At 44.3% G+C, this 23,491-nt stretch overlaps 1 protein-coding gene across 1 annotated transcript in view; it reads right to left on the bottom strand.

Moving 5' to 3' along the window:
- The window catches only part of UNC5D (unc-5 netrin receptor D), a 296,399-nt gene that overhangs the window by 119,435 nt on the left and 153,473 nt on the right, over window positions 1-23,491 (bottom strand). The window contains exon 8 of the mRNA XM_015411680.1: window positions 7,880-7,912. Coding sequence (XP_015267166.1) covers window positions 7,880-7,912 — 33 coding nt within the window. The remainder of the gene's footprint in view (window positions 1-7,879; window positions 7,913-23,491) is intronic.

Here is a 23,491-nt window from a genome sequence, read left to right on the forward strand (position 1 = left end):
AAGATCAAATCAGTGAATCCTAAAAGAAATCAACCCTGACTGTTCCCTGGAAGGCCAGATAATGAAACTGAAGCTCAAATACTTTGGCCACCAAATGAGAAGGGAGCACTCACTGGAGAAGACCCTGATGCTTGGAAAGATTGAAGGTCAAAGAAGACGGGGATGGCAAAGGATGAAATGGTTAGACAGTGTCAAAGATGCAACGAACATGAAAGTGAGCCAACTTCAGAGGACGGCGGAAGACAGGAAGGCCTGGCGGGAGCTGGTCCATGGGGTCGCGAAGAGTCGGACTCGACTGTGCGACTGAACAACAACAAAAACCAGCTGGCATCCCTACTGCTGCTACATGAGACCATCATGGCTCAGCATCGGTCCACTTATTTTCCCCGGCTGTAGTAACTGGAATTAATTTCATAGCACTGCCCATAAATATTTTAAATACTTTACATTTTAAACTGGTTTTATTGTATTATTTATTTATTTATTGCATTTATATCCTGCCCTCCCCGCGAATGGGCTCAGGGCGGCTTACAATAATCGGTACAATGTACCTAGTTCGCATAAAACATTTTAAACAATTTAACACAAATTAAAACAATCATATATTTTAAGTGCTCACAATACTGGTCAATCCTTCAATTAAACAAAGTGGCACACTCTAAGATGTACCACCAGAGTTCACGGCACCATGATCTGCCAGCCTTCTGCGAAGATATGGCTCTATCTCCACTCTAGGGCTGGCCCTGTACCACAGATGTTCAAATAGTGGTAGTTGGTGGTAGTGGTGGGCGGCTCCTAATTGAAAGCCTGGTGGAAGAGCTCTGTCTTGCAGGCCCTGAGGAACTGTAGAAGGTCCCACAGGGCCTTGATCTCCTCCGAAAGCTCATTCCACCAGTAAGGAGCCACCACCGAAAAGGCTCTGGCCCTCATGGCAGCGAGCCTGGCATCCTTACGGCCTGGAATGATTAATCGATGTTGTGACACTGACCGTAGTGCTCTCTGGGGTATATATGGGGAAAGGTCAACAAGCTCAGGTATGCCAGACCCTGGCCATATAGGGCTTTAAAGGTAAGTACCAGCACCTTGAAGTGAATTCGGTAGGCTATTGGCAGCCAGTGCAGTGACTTTAGCACAGGCTGAATGTGCTCCCATCGAGGGAGACCCATCAAAAGCCTGGCTGAGGCGTTCTGCACTAGCTGCAGCTTCTGGATTTGCAACAAGGGCAGCCCCATGTAGAGAGCGTTACAGTAGTCTAATCTCGAGGTGACCATCACATGGATCACTATAGCCAGGTCACCACGATCGAGGAAGGGAACCAACTGCTGAATCAGCCGAAGATGGTAGAGGGCAGATTTAGCAGTGGCTGCTACCTGGGCCTCCATTGTTAAAGAGGGATCCAGGAGCACTCTCAAACTCCTAACCTCTGGTGCTGGTACTAGCAGTGCCCCATCGAAAGTCGGGAGCAGGATCTCCATCCCCGAACCGCCCTGACTCATGCACAGGACCCCTGACTTTGCCGGATTTAGTTTCAGCCGACTCAGTCTGAGCCAACCAGCCACGGCTTGCAATGCCCGGTCCAGATCTTCCGGTCTGGAGTCCGACTGTCCACGCAACATCAGATAGAGCTGGGTGTCATCAGTGTACTGGTGAGAGCCCAGCCCATACCTCTGAGCAATCTGGGCAAGGGGGTGCATGTAGATGTTAAATAACATCGGGGAAAGTATCGCCCCCTGAGGCACTCCGTGCTCAAGCAGGTGTCTCCTGGACTGCTGTTCCCCTAGTACCACCCTTTGTCCCCGACCCTGAAGAAAGAAAATGAGCCATTGCAAGGCAAGCCTCTGTATCCCCACGTCAGCAAGGTGGTGGGTCAGCAACTAATGGTCGACCGTGTTGAACGCGGCCGACAGGTCCAACAAAAACAGTGCTGCCGAACCACCCCAATCCAGGTACCTTTGGATGTCATCAGTAAGAGCGACTAGTGCCATCTCCATCCCGTGTCTTGGGCAGAAGCTGGACTGGAAGGGATCTAATATGGAAGTGTCATCCAGAAAGTCCTGCAACTGTATTGCCACTACCCTCTCAATTAATTTACCCAAATAGGGCAAATTGGAAACTGGCCAATAGTTAGCCAATTCGGCCGGGTCCAAAGATGGTTTTTTCAGGAGAGGGCAGACCATCGCTTCCTTGAGTGCCCCCGGGAACCACCCCTCAGAGAGGGACTTGTTGATAATCTCCCTTAGGGCATCTCAAAACCCTTCGTGGCCAGCTTTAATGAGCCAAAAAGGGCACGGATCAAGGTTGCACGTGGTTGGGCATACAGCTGTGAGCAATCTGTCGACTTCCTCCAGACTGAGCAGGCTGAAATAATCCAGAGCTGGAATCAAAGACGCGCAAGGGGCCTCGAGTTCACTTACTGTTTCAACTGTGGTGGGGAGGTCGCGGCGGAGCACCAAGACTTTATCTGCAAAATAGCTCACAAATGCCTCAAAGCCAATATCCAATTCCCTTGCATTTGGTCTGCCCTGTGGCAGAGTTGTTATCGACCGAATCATTCTAAACAATTGGGCTGGGCGTGAGCTTGCGGACGCAATCATAGCTGCATAGAACTCTCTCTTAGCGGCTTTGACTGCCATTTCATAGGATCTCATAAACATCCTATAAGATGCTCTTGTAGCTTCGTCTCAAGCATGGCGTCACTGTCTCTCTAGCCATCTTAGCTCCCACTTCATAAGCTGCAACTCCTGGGTGAACTAGGGAGCGAGCCTAGAGCTAGGGCGCAGAGGGTGCCGGGGAGTGATCTCGTAGATGGCTGCAGAGAGCTGACTGTACCGGTCCTTCACAAGTTCATCTAATGAGCCACCAGGGGGCATCGGATCCCACGGAGCCATTTAGAGCCGCACTGAGTCCATTTGGCTCCATGGGCGAGCTAAAATATGCTCACTGCCTAAACAGGGTCGGGGTGGAACATTCAGATGGGCCCTCAGGGCATGGTGGTCTGACCATGGTACTGCCAAAGCAGTAATCCGGTCCACTGTTACCCCAGCCGCGAAGATCAAATCAAGCATGTGCCCAGCCCAGTGAGTGGGGGTCGTTACAAATTGGGAGAGTCCCAGCTCTGCCATGGATGACACTAGGTCCACTGCCTAAGTGGAAGTTGCATCATCAGCGTGGACATTGAAAACACCCAAGACTATTAGCCTAGGGTGTTCCAGCGCCCAGCCTGATACGGCCTTCATCTGGCTATTGCCCTTCACTGGCTATTGGCCAGTGTGTTAGGCAGTCGGTACACCAGCCAAATCACCACACTCTCCCCGGCCTCCCACACCAGGCCGACACACTCAATGCCTGCAATCTCCAATGGCGGGAGCGACCTGAAGGAGTAAGCCTCCCAAATGAAGATATCCACTCCCCCCCGCCCCCTAGTCTGCAATTGGTGTAGGAGCAAGAACCTAGGAGGGGCAGGCTGGGAGAGGGCTACAGTCTCCCCATCCCACACCCAGGTCTCGGTCATGCACGCCAGGTCTACTTTCTGCTCCAGCAGGAAGTCCCAAAGGACTGTGGTCTTATTATTTATAGACCTGGCCTTGCACAACACCAATGTTGGAGGGGGGTTATCCATCCTAGCCCCACTGCCGACCACCACTGGGATTGGTCGCAGGCTGAAAGGGTGCCAAACATTCTGTTTCTCCGCATCCTTCCCTTAACTCTCTGCCTGGACCCACCACTATACTTTCCGCACCCCAGGAGCACCAGAATCTGTTGCCCAGGCATTGCCACTCCACCAGTCTTCGCGTTAGCCTCAGACCACTAGTGGGCTGATGGAATGCTCTCCCTCCCCCCATAGGCTCATTGGTGGCAAGCCGCTGCTTCTGGTGCTGATAGATCTAATTGTCCCATCCGTCCTACTATAAAGTTCAATGTCCTCTGAAGATTGCTACTAGTTTAATCAGATTCCTGGTCCCATAATTAAATAAGGCCGATAACACCTATCCTACCATTAATATAATACATAGATTAGTTAACAGTTATCAATACTAACAACCAAAATCCCCTCAATTACACAATAATTGCAATCATTTTAGTAGGGTGGTTATATAGACGAATGAAAAACAACAATCCCTTTCATAAGGGAAAAACAATAAATCCCTTTATTGTATGAATTTAGATTGTATGAATTTAGATTGTTTGTATTTATTGTTCTGAGCGTCCTTGAGCCCGTTCGTGGGAAGGGCAGGATATAAATTGAAATAATAAAAAAATAGAATAAATAAAAAATAAAAGGAGTAGGCAACATTTGCTGATTCCTAATGGCCACAGACAGATCTGTAGACACTGTATGGTGAAAGTTTTCTCTCTAGAGAGGTCCACAGAGTTGGCTAGATGGTAGTTCTGATTGGACCAATAAGTAGATTACTGATGTAAGTTTTCAAGTTGTACTGAACACTCAATCACACGAAACAAGTATTCAAAGAGCTAAAATGTTGTATAGGCTCTTAGATGTCCTTTTTAGGTTTCTGAGTCCCCACCCCCTCTTCTGATGGACTTTTAATAGCCTTTACAAGCTGAAATACAAGAGACCAGCCCTGAGCTGCAATGGACTCACTCCTAATTCAGTCTTCAGAGGAGAGGACTGGCCCTCCCCATATTTACTCTCGTCTCCCTTTTCCATTGGCGCGAGTGAGTTCATATGGTCAAATTTGTGAGGAATGGTAGACGCAAACTCTTCTAATAAGGCCAACTGTAATGGAAAGGCCTGGGGTTTGGGGTTTCAGCCTGCAAGTCCTTTGAAAATGTATACTCAAACTTTCACATTGTAGTATTAGTGCATTCTATCAGGTTTCCTCACCTTTAACAAGAGACTCACATTAAAATGTGGCCTAAAAACTGCTACTCAGGCATTCACAAAGGGCTTTATTCTTGATCTGGTGGGTGGAAGGCTCTTGAATTTGTTCTTCCCTCATCTATGGAGGGGCCTAAGATTTTCACTAAAGCCCCCACCTTAATTTTCTTCCAAGAAAAAAATACTGCCTGTGGGAAAACACATTTTTAAATTCATTTCAGAAAATTACTTATTTCCAAACACAATAAAACTTCCATTTTATCCCATTTCAAACAAAACATCCTTCCCTTTGAAGACCAGAACTCTGAGGTGGTGGGGGAGGCAGACACTTTCTATATGTCATTTTCTGCATTCATCTTTGGACAGATGAGATTGAAGGGGGGGCACTTTATAAAGTTTTGCAAGCAGCCAATTATCTTTTTGAGGCTTGCATTTTCCCAACAGAGAGAAGGTCACCTATTAAAAAGAAATAATTTTCGTTAGGAGAGGTTCATATCTGAAGAAACCACCGGAGGTGTTTCTCCTGGTATTCCCTGACACAGTTACTCAACATTCATTTGAGAGCATATTTTATGGTAATGAAGTTTCTATTAACCATGATTAAGTTTCATAAAACACCTGAAGATAATTTAAGGCGTGTAGAAGCACAAAATGAAACATTTGGTTTAATGCATTAGGAATCGTAATTGATTAAATTATCTCATTTACAATCAATGCCTTCCCACAAGCTGTGCAGGGCCCATATTTCCTCCATTTGGCCATTAGTCTGCTAGCAGACAGCAACCAACAGCATTCCGATCTCTGCTGTGCTTTGCAGTCTCTCCTTTCCCCTCCACCCCTCCCCTCCCCTCTTTATAGTTACCAGCCTATTCAGCCTTTCCCTCAGCTGTCTTTGAAACAGTCCTAATATACAAGCCTCACAGTTCCAAACTGGAGAGAATTATATATAAGGCTATTTACCACAATTGGTTGTTTCTCAATTATCTTAATAATTGACTTTGATTTTGCATCAGTGATGATTCATGCAGCCTTAAACTTAACGCCTTTCTGTTTCATTCAATAGCCGGCAACAAGCTGTATTTATGTAACACACTTCTAATCTTGCAGTTTAAAGAAAGAGTTTAATTCCCCAAGGAAGTAACGGTACTAAAATCGACCCCGGCAGTCTGGCTGGCCCGCCTTAAGGATCTGGTCATTATGTGGGAGATGAGCAGAGGATAAACAGAAATGCGGTGCTCAATCAGAAAAGCGGAGGTGTTGCTGGACTCCCTGCTGCCATGACTGAGGCCAGAGGCAGAGGAGGAAACGGCTGGGCATCTTCCCATGGTGCCTAAATAGAGAAACTCACCGCTTCCCAGTGAGTCCTTTTAAATAGATATATTTCTTTATGACGATATTTTAAATCACTGTAAGTGCTTGGGGAATCAGTATTTGACTGAGAGCCCTGAAGTGGATAGCCCATGACAGCCTGATCTTGGCAGATCTCGGGAGCGAAGCAGGGTCAGTCATGGTTAGTACTTGGATGGGAGACCACTAAGGAAGTCCACGGTCATCACTATGCAGAGGCTTGCCATAAGTTTCTGGTTAAAGTTACCAAAAAACCCCAACACAAATACAGACATGCACAGGCGACTTCATGATCTTGTCTGCTATTTTTCCCCCCGGCTGGATGAGGCAGGACCCTTGTGATGGCAAAGACATATTGTAATGGCATAATGAGCTGCACTGAATGACTATAAGCAGGGCTCTTTTTGCAGAAAAAGCCCAGCAGGAACTCATTAGCATAATAGGCCACACCCAACAGCAGAAACTCATTAGCATATCAGGCCACACCATGACAGCACAGCTCATTAGCATATTAGGCCGCAGCCCCGTTTTGCCAAAAGTGTGGTCATCCAGCCACACCCACCTTTTGCTTCTTATTCTGTTTACCTTGTTTGTCGTCAAAACCCAGGGCCTTTTTTTGTAGCAGGAACTCCTTTGCATGTTAGGCCACACACCCCTAATGTAGCCAATCCTAATGAGTTTCTGCTGTTGGGTGTAGCCTATTATGCTAATGAGTTCCTGCTGGGTGTGGCCAACTCAGGAGCCAGCCGGAACTCCGTTCCTGTGCGTTCCTGCCCCAAAATAGCCCTGACTATAAGAATGTAAGAGCTGGTGTGCTGGTTCCTCTAGTCCAGCATTCTGTTTCCCACGGCAGCCAGGCAGGAACGCCCACAAGCAGGGCTGACAGGCAACAGCCCTCACCTGTCCATAGGCCTAATTTTGTAGTCATCTGTCATGACACTCTTCTGGAAAGTGATCAGGCATCCTGAAGGAGTATGCTTTTGCATGCTGGGGGAGGGGGGGGAAGGGGCTTGACAGGCAAAATACAGCCTGTGGGCCTTCTGCACTAGCTAGTCTTATACTCCTCTCAAGTGTTGATTCTAGAAGCTTCTCCCACCTAGCCATGTCACACCTTGAGTGGGCAGCTTCACAAGGAGATGGCAAAGAGGGAAGAATTAACCCCATTCCCCATTTCTGTCACCTCAAGAACTCTACCCCAGGGCTCATTTTTAAAGCATAATTTCACATCCGAGGATTCGTCAACAGATCACAAGTAGTTCAACTTCATTGTGCCAGCAAAAGCACCAGTTTACACAATGCAGCTCTAGTCAGCCACCTAATGTTGCCCAGGCTAGCCGGATCTCATCAGATCTCGGAAGCTAAGCAGGGTCAGCCCTGGTCAGTATTTGGATGGGAGATGACCAAGGAAGTCCAGGGTTGCAATTCAGAGACAGGCCATGGCACACCACCTCTGAACGTCTCTTGCCTTGGAAACCCTACAGGGTCACCATAAGTCAGCTATGACTTGAGAGCACTTTCCATCACCACCCGGAAGGCTGAACCTGTTTAAAACCATCGTATGGTGTTCTTGTTTCAACATCTGTGTTGTCCGCAATGTCTATTGTCTATCTTTTCCTTAACTAACACTTAAATAAATAGAAAAGGACTATCAAAGGGAAAAAAAGTATATTTACAAGAGAAAAATAAACTTACTTTGGGGTTTTATTTCATGAAGAGGCTTTTTATCTAAAAGAGAGAAAGAGAGAGAGAAGCAGAGAGACAGAGAGAAAGCCGTGCTTAATATATGTACATGGAATTTTTTTCTTTCTAAATCACTTTCTTTCCAATCCTATGAATGAACCTTTTGTCACATCTGCTGACAATATCAGTTTTACATAATTTGTCCTCGCCCTTTTAAAACAAATGTCTTGGCTGTTTTCTTCCATACTACAAATTAAACAATACCAACAAAAACTGTGTTTGTGTATTTGGGGCAGTCATTGACCGGTGGGTGGCAACCAGAGGCAGGGCTTTTTCCATGAGCGGCACCTCACTTATGGCATGCTCTCCCCCTTGAGACTTGCCTGGTGCCTACACTGCACTCTTTTAGGTACCAGGCCAGGATGTTTCTGTTCACCCTGTATCTTTTAATACCATTTTAGTCTGAAACTGTTGTTTTAAGCTGCTCAGTGGTTTATGTTTTTATGTTGTGGCTGTCTCTGTAGTGCTGGTTTTTAATGGTAGATGTTAACTGAAAACTTTTATTATTTTTTTTGTTTTTACTATATTTTATTTTGTAAGCTGCGTTGGACAGGTTCCCTGAAGAGGTGGCATAAAAAGGCTACAGTGAACAACCACAAACAAGGTAAGGATTGTGAAGTCTGGAATTACGGGTGTACTTTTTTTAAAAATCAGTTTAGAAGGTAATATGGACATATTAATAAGAGTTTCAGGATTCCTTCCATACCTATTATATAAATGCCTATCACTCCAACATCTTGAGCTATGTGCCAGCATTCAAGTACTGTAGATATTGAATAAACATTTTGGAAAACATTTTTCAGATTTTTTTTTAAATTGGGGGCACTATCACTCCAACATCTTGAGCTATGTGCCGGCATTCAGGTACTGTAGATATTGAATAAACATATTGGAAAACATTTTTCAGATTATTTTTTTTAATTGGGGGCGCCTTAGATTAGGTATGCACAAAATTTCAGTATCCTCTGCTCATCAGAAAGAACCCTAACAATTTTGGTTCCCTTATCCATGGATGAGCGGATACAAATTCTCTGTCTGATTGAAAATTGGTTTGTCCTTATGGCCAGGAGGCTTGAAATTTGTAGTCAAAGGAACCCTGATGATTAAGACACATTTCATTTTTAAAAAATGAAAACCATCTCTAATTCCTTGCACCCATTTTCAAGAAATGATTGCAATATCCTCCCTTCCTTGAAGGCTGAGGGCTCAGAATGAAACTATGTATGCTTGTACCATAATTGCCCATTAGTCGATAAAATGCCTGACCAACCCTCCACATCCATCTTCAATGGATATCCATATGCATATGCAACAAGACAAAACACATTATAATATGATTTCTTCTTTGACTACTAAGAAACTAGAATGAAGGTTGGTACATGTTCAGGACAGTTTTCCATTTCAAATTTGAGTATCAGCTCTACCCGTGTATCTGTTGAACAGCAAAAGGGTTTTTTTTTGTTTTGTTTTTTTAAAGACTGTAATGGAATTGTTTCCTTCAAGACTGAACTACTGGACTGAAAATTGACATGTCCATTCAGAATAAAATTCTGTGAACCCCATATTTGTTGTTTAACGTTGGGCAAGTAAAGATACAAAATACATTGTAATGATATATTGCAATTATTTTGAAAGGCCGTGATCTGTTTGCCCTGACCTGGATAGCCCGGGTTAGCCTGATCTTGTCAGATCTTAGGAGCTAAGCCGGGCCCTGGTTAGTATTTTAATGGGAGACCACCAAGAAGATCTAGGGTCATGACGCAGAGGCAGGCAATGGCAAACCATCTCTGAACATCTCTTGGGTTGGAAACCCTACGGAGTCACCATAAGTCAGCTCTGACTTGGGGGGGGGGAGAGAGATCTATTTCCTCATCTTATGTGAAAAAGCCTCCAAATGCAGACGTGTTGGCCGAGTTCAGAGTGGCAGTTTGCCCGGATATAGGCGCATGTGAGGAACATTTCACAAGCAGATTAAAGGGGCCATTCACACAGGCACATCTGTCCGGTGTTCCCCACCCGTACTCAACTCGTCTTGTAGCGCTTGCCTCCCGGGTTTAAAAGATACCTGGTGAAAGTGGTAGCAAACCCTGGAGAGTCCGTTTATCCTGCTTCATTCCACTTCCCAGAAGTGTGAATGCTAACTGCTAAAAGCTGGGAACAGCCCATGTTAATAATGTGCGCCAGCTGTTTATGCTGACTGACCTCCTAGCCTCACTCTGGCACCAGGAAGGTGCAGGTGATTGCCATGAAGAGAGGGTAGAGATGTCACCGGATGTGCCTATGGCCCACAGCGGCCAGATCCTGTCATATTTGCCGCTGCGCCTAGGCGCCTGCTATGAGGAAAACGCTGCTTACTGCTGCACCTCCAGGCCAACAGTGTGAACGCTCCCTTGCGCCTCCTCCCGGAATGCTCCCGCATCAGTCTACACAGTGTGACCGGAAAAACCCGGAACAGTTTGTTCCGGCTCTTTTTTGCCATGACTCCCTCCGGCTTCAGACTGCCAGTCTGAACTCGGCCATTGTCTCTCATTTGTTCTCTCTCTCTCTCTCTGCTTATTTATTTACAACATGACTAATCTTGCTTTCCTCTCAGAAAACTAGGACCCGACTTGCTTTCATAGAACCATAGAATCATAGAGTTGGAAGGGGCCATACAGACTGTCTAGTCCAACCCCCTGCCCAATGCAGGACCAGCCTAAAGCATCTCTGACAAATATTCACCCAGCCTCTTCTTGAAAGCTGTCAGTGAAGGGGAGCTCACCACCTCCCTCGGCAGCTGATTCCACCTTTGAACCACTCTGACCATGAAGAAGTTTCTCCTAATATCCAGCCGATACCTTTCTGCATGTAATTTAAACCCGTTGCTTTGGGTCCTATCCTCTGCTGCCAACTATCGCATACTGTGACAGCTTTTCCCCAGAACAAAGCCTTTTCCTTAAAACTGCAACTCTAAAATTAATCAGTTAGATTGGTTAATCCTTCCAGGACTAATGCAGGGAAGAGGAAATATACAGAGGTGACACAATAAAATGAACAATTTTCTAGTTCCCCTAGATTTCTGAGTGGGTTTCCCTGATTACACAGACAGGGACTTCACACTCTATCACATTTACAGCTGCTTTGTGATGAGTTTGAGAATGGCTGCTTGAAACCATCCTTTGATAACTGGAAAGGATGGACTTTATCCAGTGGTTCACTTTCACTGTGTGAAGAATAGAAGTTTCTTATGGCAACAATTCTAGGGGGTGCCAAAAAATTTCCCTCTCTCATTTCAGTTATTTAAATACTCAAGTTTCAGGATGAGCAAATGTTCCCTATATCATTTCTTTTTTATGTGGATTTATAGTTTTGGCTCTTTGCTTCTTCCTGTTGGTTTTATAGATATGTTTGCAGTGTACATTCATCGTGTAGATTTTTATACAACAGTTTTTATGCACAGAGGATGCTGTTTATAGGTATAATGCTGACTTCTGATGCACAATGTTGGGGAAAATGTGTACATTTTACTGGGGAAAATGAAGTAAGGAAACATAAAATGCCTTGAAAATAAAGAATCACAGTTTTAACTTGTATAATGGAGAAGCAAATTGAGATTTGAAAGTTGAAACAGCAGAGATGAGAAACTGGAAATCTTGCTAGCCAAAGGCTGGAACTCTTTGCTTCAACACAATAACACTTGAAGCTATGCGTTTCCACCACTGAGTTTGGGCAACAGTGTGTAGGGGGTGGGGGTGGGGAAATCCATGCTTGTTAACTGCAGGAACGGTTCATATCTATTTCAGCTTCGTGAAAGGAACAATGTTAACAAGTTGTGTCTGTGAAAAATAGCCTCAGAGATTACTTTTCAGAAGCACTGCACAGAAGCATATTTCCTTTGGAATTCCCTGGGTGTGGGGAGAAACAGAGCTAGAAAGTGGCATATTGGCACAGCAAAAGACAAAAAGCAAGCAAGCAAGACTGAAGATGATTGGATAATTGCATCAATTCCTGCTTGCTGAGAAAGCAAAAATAGGAGGGAAACCTGAAAAATAATTTGACATGAACACACATGGTGTGACCTATAAAGGAATAAAAATATCACTCACATAGGTGAAAATTAATATACAATGCTTAAAGTTTAAATCTGATTAAACCAATACAGATGGAGATTCATTGTGCAAATACACACGCCCCAATACAGATGGAGATTCATTGTGCAAAGAAAATACACACGGCCAACTCATCTCAACAAGACTAGTTTTAGTTAAAAAAAATATGTAAGGAACATGTCCCTAATCTTCGCTTCATTCTCCCCCACCCTAAGTCAAAAATCACATATGAATGAGTTTTTACAATGTATTTACCTCTCTGCTGGAAGGGGTGTGGAAAGGTGGTATCATATGCACATTGTTGGTAGCCATGTGAGAGAATTAAACAATTCTGCAAGACAAGCTTGGACCAAATATTACTCATAATGGGGGAAGTTGTTCCATTCACACTGGAGATACTGTTCCTTAGTTATTGGAAGGATAGCACAGCCCCAAATATTAGGAAAGAGCTGATCTCATAACTTCTAATAGCTGCCAAAACATCCATAGCTGCTAACTGGAAATGCCCAAATGCACCTGTGCTTCATATATGACATAAGGCATGGGATTTGAACATAATGAAAAGAATTACGTATAAGATGAATCAGTTTGAAAATAATCCTCCTTCCTTGAATTTTGTAGAAGTGTGGCCAATAATATTGAACTATTTGATGCAGACGGGAGTGGTTCCAAAAAACCTGAAGTATTTAACTGAAATGCAATATTAAGGATGTTTATAGATTGCAAGATCTGATGTTTAGTATTGCTTATTTGCTTTCTGCTCAATTGTCTTTGTTGTTCGTTAGGTTATTTTTTGTAGTAGCTTTCATGTTTGTGTATTTGTTGGATGTACTAAATACAAATTGTCAAATAAAATTCTCAAAAACAAAATCACCTCTGAAATAGGATAGTTCTTGCACTAATGAGAGCTATTAAAAACAGAAACAAGAAGGGTCAGTATCAAGGTCAGCTCTAAGATGTAGGTGTCATGGATTCAAAGTTCTGTATTGTGCATACTGTGTGCTTGCACAATTAATTCTGTTGTGTAACCCTGATTCTAAACAGGAGGGGGGGAATTGAGGTGCTTATGGGACAGTACATTAGTCAATTCACTGGGGCTTTGGAATTAGTTACAGTCCTCCAGGCTCTTTCACATTTCATTTTTGTTACTTATGTACCCCAGTGGCTTGTTGTTGTTGTTTTTCTTTCTCTTCTGCACGTGTTTTGCTCCCTCTATATGTGTTTTGCTCCCTTGGTAGTACATTGCTGCAGGTTTTTATGCCAAACATACATCAATGTAATATGAAACTGACCACAAGAGGGAGCAGAACACATGTAGAAAAGGGGGGAACCAAGCAATTGGAACATACAAGTGTCGCAAATGAGAATGTGGAAGAGGCCTCCATCTGAAAGAGTTCTTGACAAGTCAATTTTTTCTTCTTCTCTTTACTGGGAAAGAAGGAAGACTGAGAGTGCTGGTTAATGGCTTCTTATGGATCCACTGACCAATCAGGGTCTCAGGGAGCCATAAAGATGTCTCCCTGCCCCATGAACTAATGTACTGCTATGGATTGGCATGAATTAAAGGGCCAAAATTTGCCCTCTGACTCTACAGGGAGAGAATGGCTTGCAGGACTGAACTAAAGATGCATCACCTTAAACTGTTAAAACAATGACTATCAATTAATTCCTTTATTTTCACCCTATACAAGGAGGAATGCTCGTCTGTGTAATTCCAATGGAGAGACACCTTTTCCCCCTCACTCAAAGGAACTAGGTAGAAACTGAAACAGAAGGTACCAGTGCACTGTGGCACTGAGCACAGAAAGGCTTAAAAGAAAGGGTCTTTAAAATCATGGCTTGAAATACTTTTTCTCCTTCTCCTCCTGTAACATCCAGCCTGACTAGAGAACTCAAAAGCTGACACACTGTTTTGTGTCATTGCAAAATAAAAGTTATTATATGAATAAAACTTTGTTGTTCCTAAAGGTGCTGCTGGACTCAAACTTTGTTCTGCTGCTTCAGACCCACACGGCTGCCTACCTGAATCTATCTACATGGATCCCAGTTTGTTTTTATATAGTTGACAAACAGCTGCCACCTAGGATTGCATTTTGTAGCTGGCAGCTCATCAGGAGAGTTGTGGAGCATGGACAATCATCTTGATATAATGCCAGCTTGTAACATCATTCCTGGCCAAAAAAAAAAAAAAAGGAAGTGACATCATCATGCCATCACCCTAGGATTCACCAAAAAAAACTTTGTGTTTAAATCACAGAGTTAGGGTGAATCTTACACCTTCACCCTGATGCAATAATGCCACTTCCAGTTTTTCAACGGAAGTGATGTCATGCATTGGCATGACAGCGAGAAGCCCCCTTCAATTTCTCCGGACCAGCCTGTTAAGTAGTAGGAGAGAACAGAAAGCCTGGCCAGGAGGTCTTCCAATGTAGCAGGAGATCTGACCCCCTACTGCCACCCCCCAGATGGTCTATGAAACACTGTAAGGAGACAGGCAGAAGTGGACCGGGGGCAGCCTGAGTTGGTGGGGCACTGCCCCATTCATCTTAGGCCCCGGTCACACAAGCGGGAAAAGCCGTGGGGGAAGTGTGGCTTTTTAGAGCCGCAACAAACAGAAGCGCGGCAGCAGGATCAGACAGGTCCCCCGAGGCTCTGTGCTTCTGCCGACAGCCGCGATCACATGCTGCAGGGGAAGCGATGCTAAGAAGGGCGAGGAGGGCCAGCCGCAGCAGTTGTCTACATTCGCACACAATTGCCATGCATACCATGGGATAACCGCACGTCTGCGATCCCACAGCTGCCGGTGCTGCGTGTCATCCGGGTAGGTACTGCCCTTTCATTACTCTCTTTTAGATCCGCATCTTCGGCCAGAAGCTACGGGTTAGGGGCAGGTGAGCGACACTTGCCAGATGTTGGCATCTGATCACGCCGGTTTAATCGCCCTCAATCCGTCTGTTTCACGGGGCAAATCCTCCCGTGTGACTGGGGCCTTAATATATCAACCATATCTGAACCATCTCCTATCCTCTGAAATGGAGGAAGGACAGGATTAGCTCTTTGGTTTTGGGAATAGATGCTTTGGGGAAGAAGCAAGTGGGAAACAGCAGTCCCATTGGTTTGAAGATCATGGCATTGGGCTATCTCCCCATTGCTTATTTTAAACAATGGTTCCTTTTTCTTTCCTTTCAGAAATCATCATGCAAAAGCACAGTGAGCTAAGGGTGTCTCCATTTGATGTCATATATGGTCAGCAGATGCCACAGAATGAAATGGTAGACTCTTGATGGTGTAGAATGGGATATACCACTTCTGGCCATTAAGTGGGGGAGAATCACAATTTTAATGGAAAACACTGCCTACAAATTAAGCATAATGGATGAAGTTCTAGCCTAGCCTTTCATGTGTTATGCTTGCTTTCTGTTTATGAATAATTATTCTAGTAGTGAATGTCTGAAAACTGTGATTTGTCCCTCGCAGTCTGAAGTGGTACAGTCCATTCTGCCACCTCAGCAGCCTGGCATTTCATTACTACCTCGTTTTGTGGCATAGGCAGATCATGCCAGTGCAAGGAGTCAAATTGAGAACCAAAATGGCTGGATCGTGTATCAACCTGATCTTGACTGTAATCTTTCAAAACCTCCTCAAAAGCTAAAAATGAAAGAATGACCGTGAACATTAATTTCAGCTGTGGGTTTTTTGCTTGTTTGTTTTTCTGAGAGAAGGAGAGAGCTCAAATACAGAGGAATTCACATGGGTATAGCAGCAGCAGCAGCCTGTGCGGCATCTATCCTCAAGAGACACAGAATTATATGATGCAGCATCCAGAAGTTTCCATCCAGCATCTTTTCACCATTAAATTTAATAAGCAGCAGAGGGGGAAAAACAGGAGGAAATAAACTGGCCTCACGGAACTACCTCTTCAGTGTGTGACCATGCTAAAGCGGGGCTCCCCAATCTTTTTGAGCCTGCAAGATTTTTTGGAATTTTGAAACAGTGTGGTGGGCACTGCCACAAAATGGCTGCTGCAGGAGGTAGGACCAGCCACAAAATGGCTGGTGCAGCTTACTTTCAGTCATAACACTTGCTGAGCAAAAGCCCTATCTTGCCCCGCCTACTTTCTAAAAACACTTGGCGAGCAGCAGGGAAGGTCTTGGTGGGTGCCTCGTGCTGCCAGGCCCCATGTTGCAGACCCTTGTGCTATAGAAAAGGGGGAAAGGTTTTTTTGGGAGGGGGATGATTTCTCCAGCTCTTGACAAAGATGGCAAAAAAACCCAGATTGTTCAGAGTACAAAGCTTTTTTTCTTTTCCCCCAGCAGCGAATCCTTTGCTTGGATATCAGCCCATAAAAACAGCTCCTAATCCTTTCAGAAGGCAACCTCCTTTCAGAGCTTGTGTCTGTTGACACAGCTGGGCAAAAGTCAAGCTTTGCTTTCGAAGAGCTTAAGTCCGAAGCAGCATTTGATACGGCCTGTGTCTCAAGCCTCTTCTCGTCTTTCTGATGGGATTGAAATGCAAGCTTTTGTCTAAAGCTCCTCACAACAACAGTAGCAGGATCCCAGCAAACTGGCCTTTACTTGGGAAAAGCAGGGTCACATATGAAATACAGTTTCAGTCAAGTTGATCCCTTGGCCAAGTTAAAGTATCTAAGTACGAATGTGTCACTCTAGGATCGAAAATTGAACAGCCAGTATTGTAATGCTTCTGTATTTGGTTCGGCCTCATTTGGAACTCCGCATACAGCTCTGGTTGCTGTGTATCAAAAGGGGTATCGCAGGGCTGGAAAAAATGAGGACGAGGGCAACCAAGATGATGATGACTCCTCCTTTCCTCAATGCTGTGTACACAGCAAATTCAGAGGACTTCCCAGCACCCCTGCTCCAGCCCCCGAAACCCCTGTGGAATGAAGACTGCTCCAGAATGCTCTTTCCTCCCGAGGAACCATAATACCTCATCGTTCATGAGGAGCTCAAGGTGATGATGAGGTTGGGCAGATGCTTGGAGGGCAAGCAGAGGAAAACTTAAAACAAATATGACCAAACACATTATCGGCCTACTGTAGGGTGGCAATGATGGCAAGAGCTAACTTCTCCAGCACCACTGCACCTGTGAGATGCCGTCCAGCAGAGATTTTCCAGGTTGTGAGGGGGCCTCTTATTTCATGTCCCTAATGACGTAGATCCTGTGAGATGCCGTCCAGCAGAGATTTTCATGTCCCTAATGACGTAGACCTGGAAAACATACAGACCTTGCTGTGACTCTATTGCAATGCATTTTGTGGTTAAAATTACTCATATCCTCCATGATTTAGACTCCGCGGTTGGGGGAGTTCTGTCTTAGGATGTCATCGGAGCATGATCTAGTCCTGGTTTGTATGGATAACTTTCAGTTGTTGAGGCTTGATGGAGTGGACAAAAAGTGTGTGACTCACCACTCTTGCCCTTTGTGGCTGAGGATGTCACAAGCGAGGTAAGGGTTGACAACATGGGTACAAGAGGCAATAAATGCCTTTCTGTGGGAAGGCATAGAAAGAGGCAGGAGTGAGAATCCTTCCCAAAGAGGGTGTCCTTGTAACTCACTCACCTAACGTGCTGCTATTCGGTGAGCAACGTTCCTTTTTTGAATGAGTGGTGGCTATGCTGTTTCAATGGTCTTGGAGGAGATGGGTTATCTAGACAGAGCATCTATTTCAATCTCAATTCAAGCCCGGTTTTGAGAGAGAAATGGCCTTGGTTCCCTGGACTGATGATCTTCACCTAGGACAATGACACTAGGAAAAGCACTCCTGTTGATTTTCAGAATTGGCCCATGCAGGGCTCTTACCTGGCCCACAAGCAATTGGTATATATGGTATCCCTTGGAAAAAACCTAGTCTTGTACATGATTAAACACATTTATTGGGAGTTTTGTTTGTATTTTGAATAAAAATAATATTGTTAGTTGGGTTTGCCTGTGTCCTTTATAAAGTTTATATCTCCAGTACCTGGCATTACATTTTATGGCACACCTGGCCCGACAATGTGATATTTATGTCAAATCTGGCCCGTGTAACAAATACGTTCGGCACCTCTGATCTTCCTTACAAGCCCTGCTTTCTGTGCCCCTGCCTTCAGAAATGAGGTAGCCGGTGACTAGGGACAGGGACTTTTTCATTAGTGGCATCTCTCCTATGGAATGCCACATGAAGCTGCCAATGAATGAGTCACTACCATTGGTCCATCAAGCTTAGTATTACCTTCCATGACTGGCATCAGCAATCCGGGGTCTCAAGTTGAGGTCCTTCACATCACCTACTACCTGCCCCTTTTGACCAGATATGCCAGGGATTGAACCTGGGACCTTCTGTACACAAAGCAGAGGTTTTAACATTGAATCACGTTAATGCCCTTCCACTTGAGGCTCTCTTCTAGGCACTAGGCACAAACATTTCTTTTTATCCAGGTTTTAAATAAAGGGGTTGATCTTCTTACACAATTTGCAATCTGTTTTTAAGCCTGTTTAAAAATTGTTTGAAGCTTCTCACTATTTTATGTTCCTTCTGCCCTGGCTGGATGCTTAATACTGGATTATAGTTAACAACTTGTATGGTGTTTAAAGTTTTATTTTGCAAGACGCCTTGGTCAGATTCACTGGAGAGGTGGCACAGATGTTCTGTAAGCACATAAATAAATTCCAATTTGTTAAGGCTCCAAAATTTAGACACTGCATTAAATTTAAGTTATACTAATGTCTTCAGAAATCAGGAATCAATCATAGCTGTTTCTGTAGAGGGAAGAGGGAGGGAGTGTGTGAGCCAGAATAACCCAAGTTCAGGCGCATCTTGGACAAACTCCAGCTTGTTCTTCATGTCTTATCGAATGGTAGGAAACCATATGCATTAGAGGATCCTTAGACACAGGCATGTAAACGGAAATAATGGCCAAACCAGCAAGGCTGTAGTGACAGGCACTGCTTCTCAGACACACAAGCAAGTGCCTTGTATCCCCATGTTCTCCTACTAGTATGGCCAGGCAAATTGAGACACTTCTTCCTGCATGCAGTTGCATCTACACAAACTTTACTGCATGAAGGATTTTCCAGCATCTGAACCAACCCTGGTAGTTTTCCAGAATGTTTCACTTTTATAATATCTACAATTTCCATTTAACTTTCCCCCCTTCCCTTCAGTTACAAGTCATCATCTAAGACCTCCTTAACTGAATGACAGCGCTATTTTTCGTGGCACTAGATTTTGACCACATAAAGAAGCTAAATTATATTGGTTCAGTCCCTCAAGCTCTATTTGATCTGCACAGATGGGCAGTAACTTTCCAGGATCTCAAGTAGAGATTGGTCTTGCTGAACACCTGAAATTATTGAAACTGAGACACCAGGATTGAGTTTAGCACCTTCTACAAGCAAGGCAGGTGCTATATTACTAAGTCATAGGTTCTCTCCATATGTCTGTGTAGAATTCATTATCTTGAACAGCTCTTTCTTAGGTGTGTTTCTAGCCTTAAAGGCTTGAAAACTGAAATCTCAGAAATCTGGAGGCAGGGATTTTAAGCCTTAATTCCATTACATTTAGCAGAAACAAAATAATTTGTGCGAGATAAAGAGGTGAAAACTGTTGGATATGGTAATTCTGCATGTAAGAGGAACTGGGAGGGAAAGGGTTAAAAGAACTCCCTCCCCTCCTTCTCTCCTACACATGGCATTTGGCCCCACCCTTTCATTGGTTAGATGTTGACCCTCTTTGGCCATTGCTTGTCTTCTGTTTTATATAGGACCTCTTTTCTTCTTCTCTCTTACCTGGGCTTGGAGCTGTAGCAAGTTAACCTTTTTGAAGTTAATCTGTTCACAATAAGTTAAATGTACTTACATTAATATTCCATATAAGATGCACTTCTATTTCTGTAAGTAAAATGTCTTTATCTTGTAACCACTGGAGTCAGATCATCTTTGTAAGATATTGAACAGCATTTTCCCTTTAACCAGGAAATGTGGAGGATCAAGTATACAACATAAACTTCTGTGTTTCCAAGGCAAATGATTTTTTTTTACATTTAACCCATAAAAACAGGATGTGAGTTGTTCTCAACAGAAAGGGGGGGGGTAGTAAAAAATATAGACAGCCATAGATCTTTAATAAAAAGTAAGAAACTATATCTTAAATGGAAGCTGAGATTCTCCGTTTTGGTTTGCTGTTTTTTTGTTTTTGCCCAGGGAGTAAATTTGTGGTTTATAGGTTGTGTGTATCCTATGGCTGCCTACGGATTTTACCCCACACATCCAAGCACAGTATGTGCAGTGCAGAAATCCACACAGCAAAGCAGGGGTCTACCAAACAAGTGCCTAAGGTGAAGAGTTTATTTCATGCACAGCAGGATAATCAAACAGAAAACAGCATGAGAGATTCACAGGCACAGTCCATAGTAGTTGTGCAGGCTCTCACACACCAAAGAGTCTAATTACCTATTCTGTTTATGTTACACAGGCAACTGCTTGCAAGTTTTGTTTTGCTTTTTTAAAATATCGATCATTCTCTGTCCAGTAATTTGTATGATCTTAAAATGGTAGATCATAACTTTTACTTGCAGGTAAAGTAAAGCATCCAGCATGGGATTTAGGCTATAAAGCTCTAGATCAGTGGTGCTCACTCTGCGGCCCACAGACAGTCATATTCGTAATTACCATTAAACAAAAAAGCCACATGTACTTCCATCCCTAACATGAGACCTGTACTTCTGGGAAGTTCACAGCTTACCTGTTCCTCTTGCAATGATTGTTTCAATGTGGCACCCAACTGCCAACAAGCCCTACCAGGCAGGGGCATCACCCGCTTACTTGAAACATGGATCAGGAGCCACATGGGGGAATGGTGCTCAGAAGAGTCATGGGTGGCTTCTAAGCCACTGAGTGAATACCACTGCCCTGATTTTTATTGGCCAGAACCCTTGATGGAATGTCCCTTTCAGTCTGAAGTCTCCTGGGTTTATTCACCACATTCTGAAGATGGAGACTGAAAAGTACTGAGACTTATTAGTGATTTCAGCTCTCATACTTTATTTCCAGTTAAGAACAAGACAAAGTTCCCGGCTTGCAGGCCGGCTTATATTTGCACAAAGCCCCCCACCCAAACACCCCCCCACACACACTAGTGATAGGCTATAACAGTAGCCGAGAGTTCCATAGGCTCACGGGCGGAAACCTAATCCTCTGAGTGGTGCGGGCTAAGATCCGCTTGGGCCATTGTCTTTGTAAGCGAAGCTTGGGCGCTTCGCATAACTGCATGGAGACCTAGCCTCGCACGTGGTCAGAGATGGATACATTACAGAGACCAAATGCCAAATGCTGCCTGATTCAAACTGTGAGAAACTGACCCAGATCATTTCCGCACAAGTGCAAACCTCTGCATTGGCTTTCCGCAAAACATTTTGCTTCCCCAGGAGTAGTTTTGAATTTAGTGCCTTGTTACCCCATATTTTCCTAATCCACTTTTCCCGCAATTCCCCCCCTTTCAAATCTGAACTCAGAGCTTACCAGTGAGGAATTCCTGATTTCAAATTTTGCTTTTCACCACCCTTTTGTGTCATCAGTGTCACATGTTCCCCCCCACACACACACACCCTTCTGCCTACCCTCAGGTTGTCCCCTGAGCAATCTACTATTTTTTTAAACTGTAATGTTGATTGTGTTATCACATGATTTTTAAAATTATAATATAGCAATGTTATAAGATTGGGACAAAATGAGCAGTGAGGCTTCATGTAGCCTTCTCCGTGCAATTACCTGCCCATGAAATTCTTTTCCTTTCTTTTTGGTGGGTAGGTTTTGACGCCATGCACTTGTATTGTTTCTTCATTCTCCCCCATCCCTTCACTTTCCCTATAGCTCCCAGTGTGTTTTTTTACAATGTTATGATGTTACAACATTACTGCACATGTACACAAAAAGGGAGGTTCTGTCCCTGACAAAGCACATGTTGATAGGGCCACACAACCCCTTTTCAAAGGAAGTGCAGAACACTGTCATGCCTGCCCTTGACTCAGCCCCAGAGCCAGCTTCTGACAGGCTCAGAGGAGAGGTTTCAGGGCCTTTAAGGGCTGAAGAGGCACCAGACTCTGCACCTACTGTAAGTGCAGAGGAGGACACACAGCAAGCAGAACCAACTACGGGATGGTTTACACCTGGGACTGATCAAGCTGTAAGCAGCTCACCACCGGCATCTCCCCCACCTGTAAGCCGGCTTAGGGATAGGAGACGTCAAGATCTGGCTAGCAGAAGAAGGGAAGCACGCTCAAGAGGGCGGAGATCCTTGAGCCCTGAGTTTTAACAGAAGCCAGGACTTCGCACAAGGTGCTAATGGGTTAATGAGCCAGAGCACTATTTAGGAGGGCCTCTGGCCATGAGCAACTTGTGCTGGCAAACTAGTTCGTAGAACCAGAAGCTCTGCACCTCGGCTCCTGTCTGCCTCTGTGGCTTTTGGAATTCGGTTCGTGTTTTGGACTTATGCTCTGGCTACTGACCCCTCGCTTTTGGAACCTGACAACGCTCTCAGCTTTGATCTCTGGACGATGACCTCTGGTAACGTTTGACTACGGCTGTGTCTTGTGTTTGGGGACTGGTTTAACTGTTATACTGACTGCTCGCCCGGCTGACCTTTGGACTGCTATTGTGACTCTCTCTGTCTGCCTGCCTCCCTGGCTCTACCGTGACAAACACACGGGGAAGGTTGGATCCAGAATCAAGAAAAAAAATGCTCCAAATAAATGCCCTTTCATGGAAGGGGTGCCACAAAGTCGGACCATCTGCTGGAGATTCAACTCGCTGGGAAACAGCGGCAACACTGAGGTGCAGAAAAGGTCCCACAAGTCTTTATTCTTGTACCAGTTTCTCTTCCTCATGTTAAATTCTTCCCATTAAATCTAACACCCTTGGCGTTATTGCTTTTGCATCAGTAACTTATAATTGGCATAGAATGGTACGTAGGTGCTGAGTAAACAAGGCAGAGAGGATGCAAAAGAAACAAAATGGGTGACAGTGACAATATACAAAGCCAAAAAATAAAATAAAAATGACCATAAGAGCTCCTCCTTATAATTTAATACCGGATTCACTAATCTACACTACTGACGGAGTCTATTATTCTTACTTTTTCTAGTAGTATATTGTTTTCTGTCAAGGTATTTTTATGTGCATCATACAAGTTTTATAAAACATGGGATTTTTGATAAAAAGCTGTTAAGCTCAATACAGTACAATACATATATTTATGTGATACAGAAAACTGAACCTTAAGAATGTCAGCATTTTGTTTTCAGCATGTTTCTAGTCCATAAGGCTAGGGATGGGAAGCTCGAAAAACATGCAGACAAGTATTGGGTTAATGTGCAGGAACTAGAGGCTCGGCAGAGCTGCCAGTGGTCAGGAGGCAGGGAGTCAGTGTCTTGTATGGTAAGTTTAAAAAATATTGTAACCAAATGCAGGGCAATCCTAA

The sequence above is a fragment of the Gekko japonicus genome, unplaced genomic scaffold (genome assembly GCF_001447785.1).
Source record: "Gekko japonicus isolate JY-2015 unplaced genomic scaffold, Gekko_japonicus_V1.1 scaffold90, whole genome shotgun sequence".
NCBI classification, from domain to species: Eukaryota; Metazoa; Chordata; class Lepidosauria; order Squamata; family Gekkonidae; genus Gekko; species Gekko japonicus.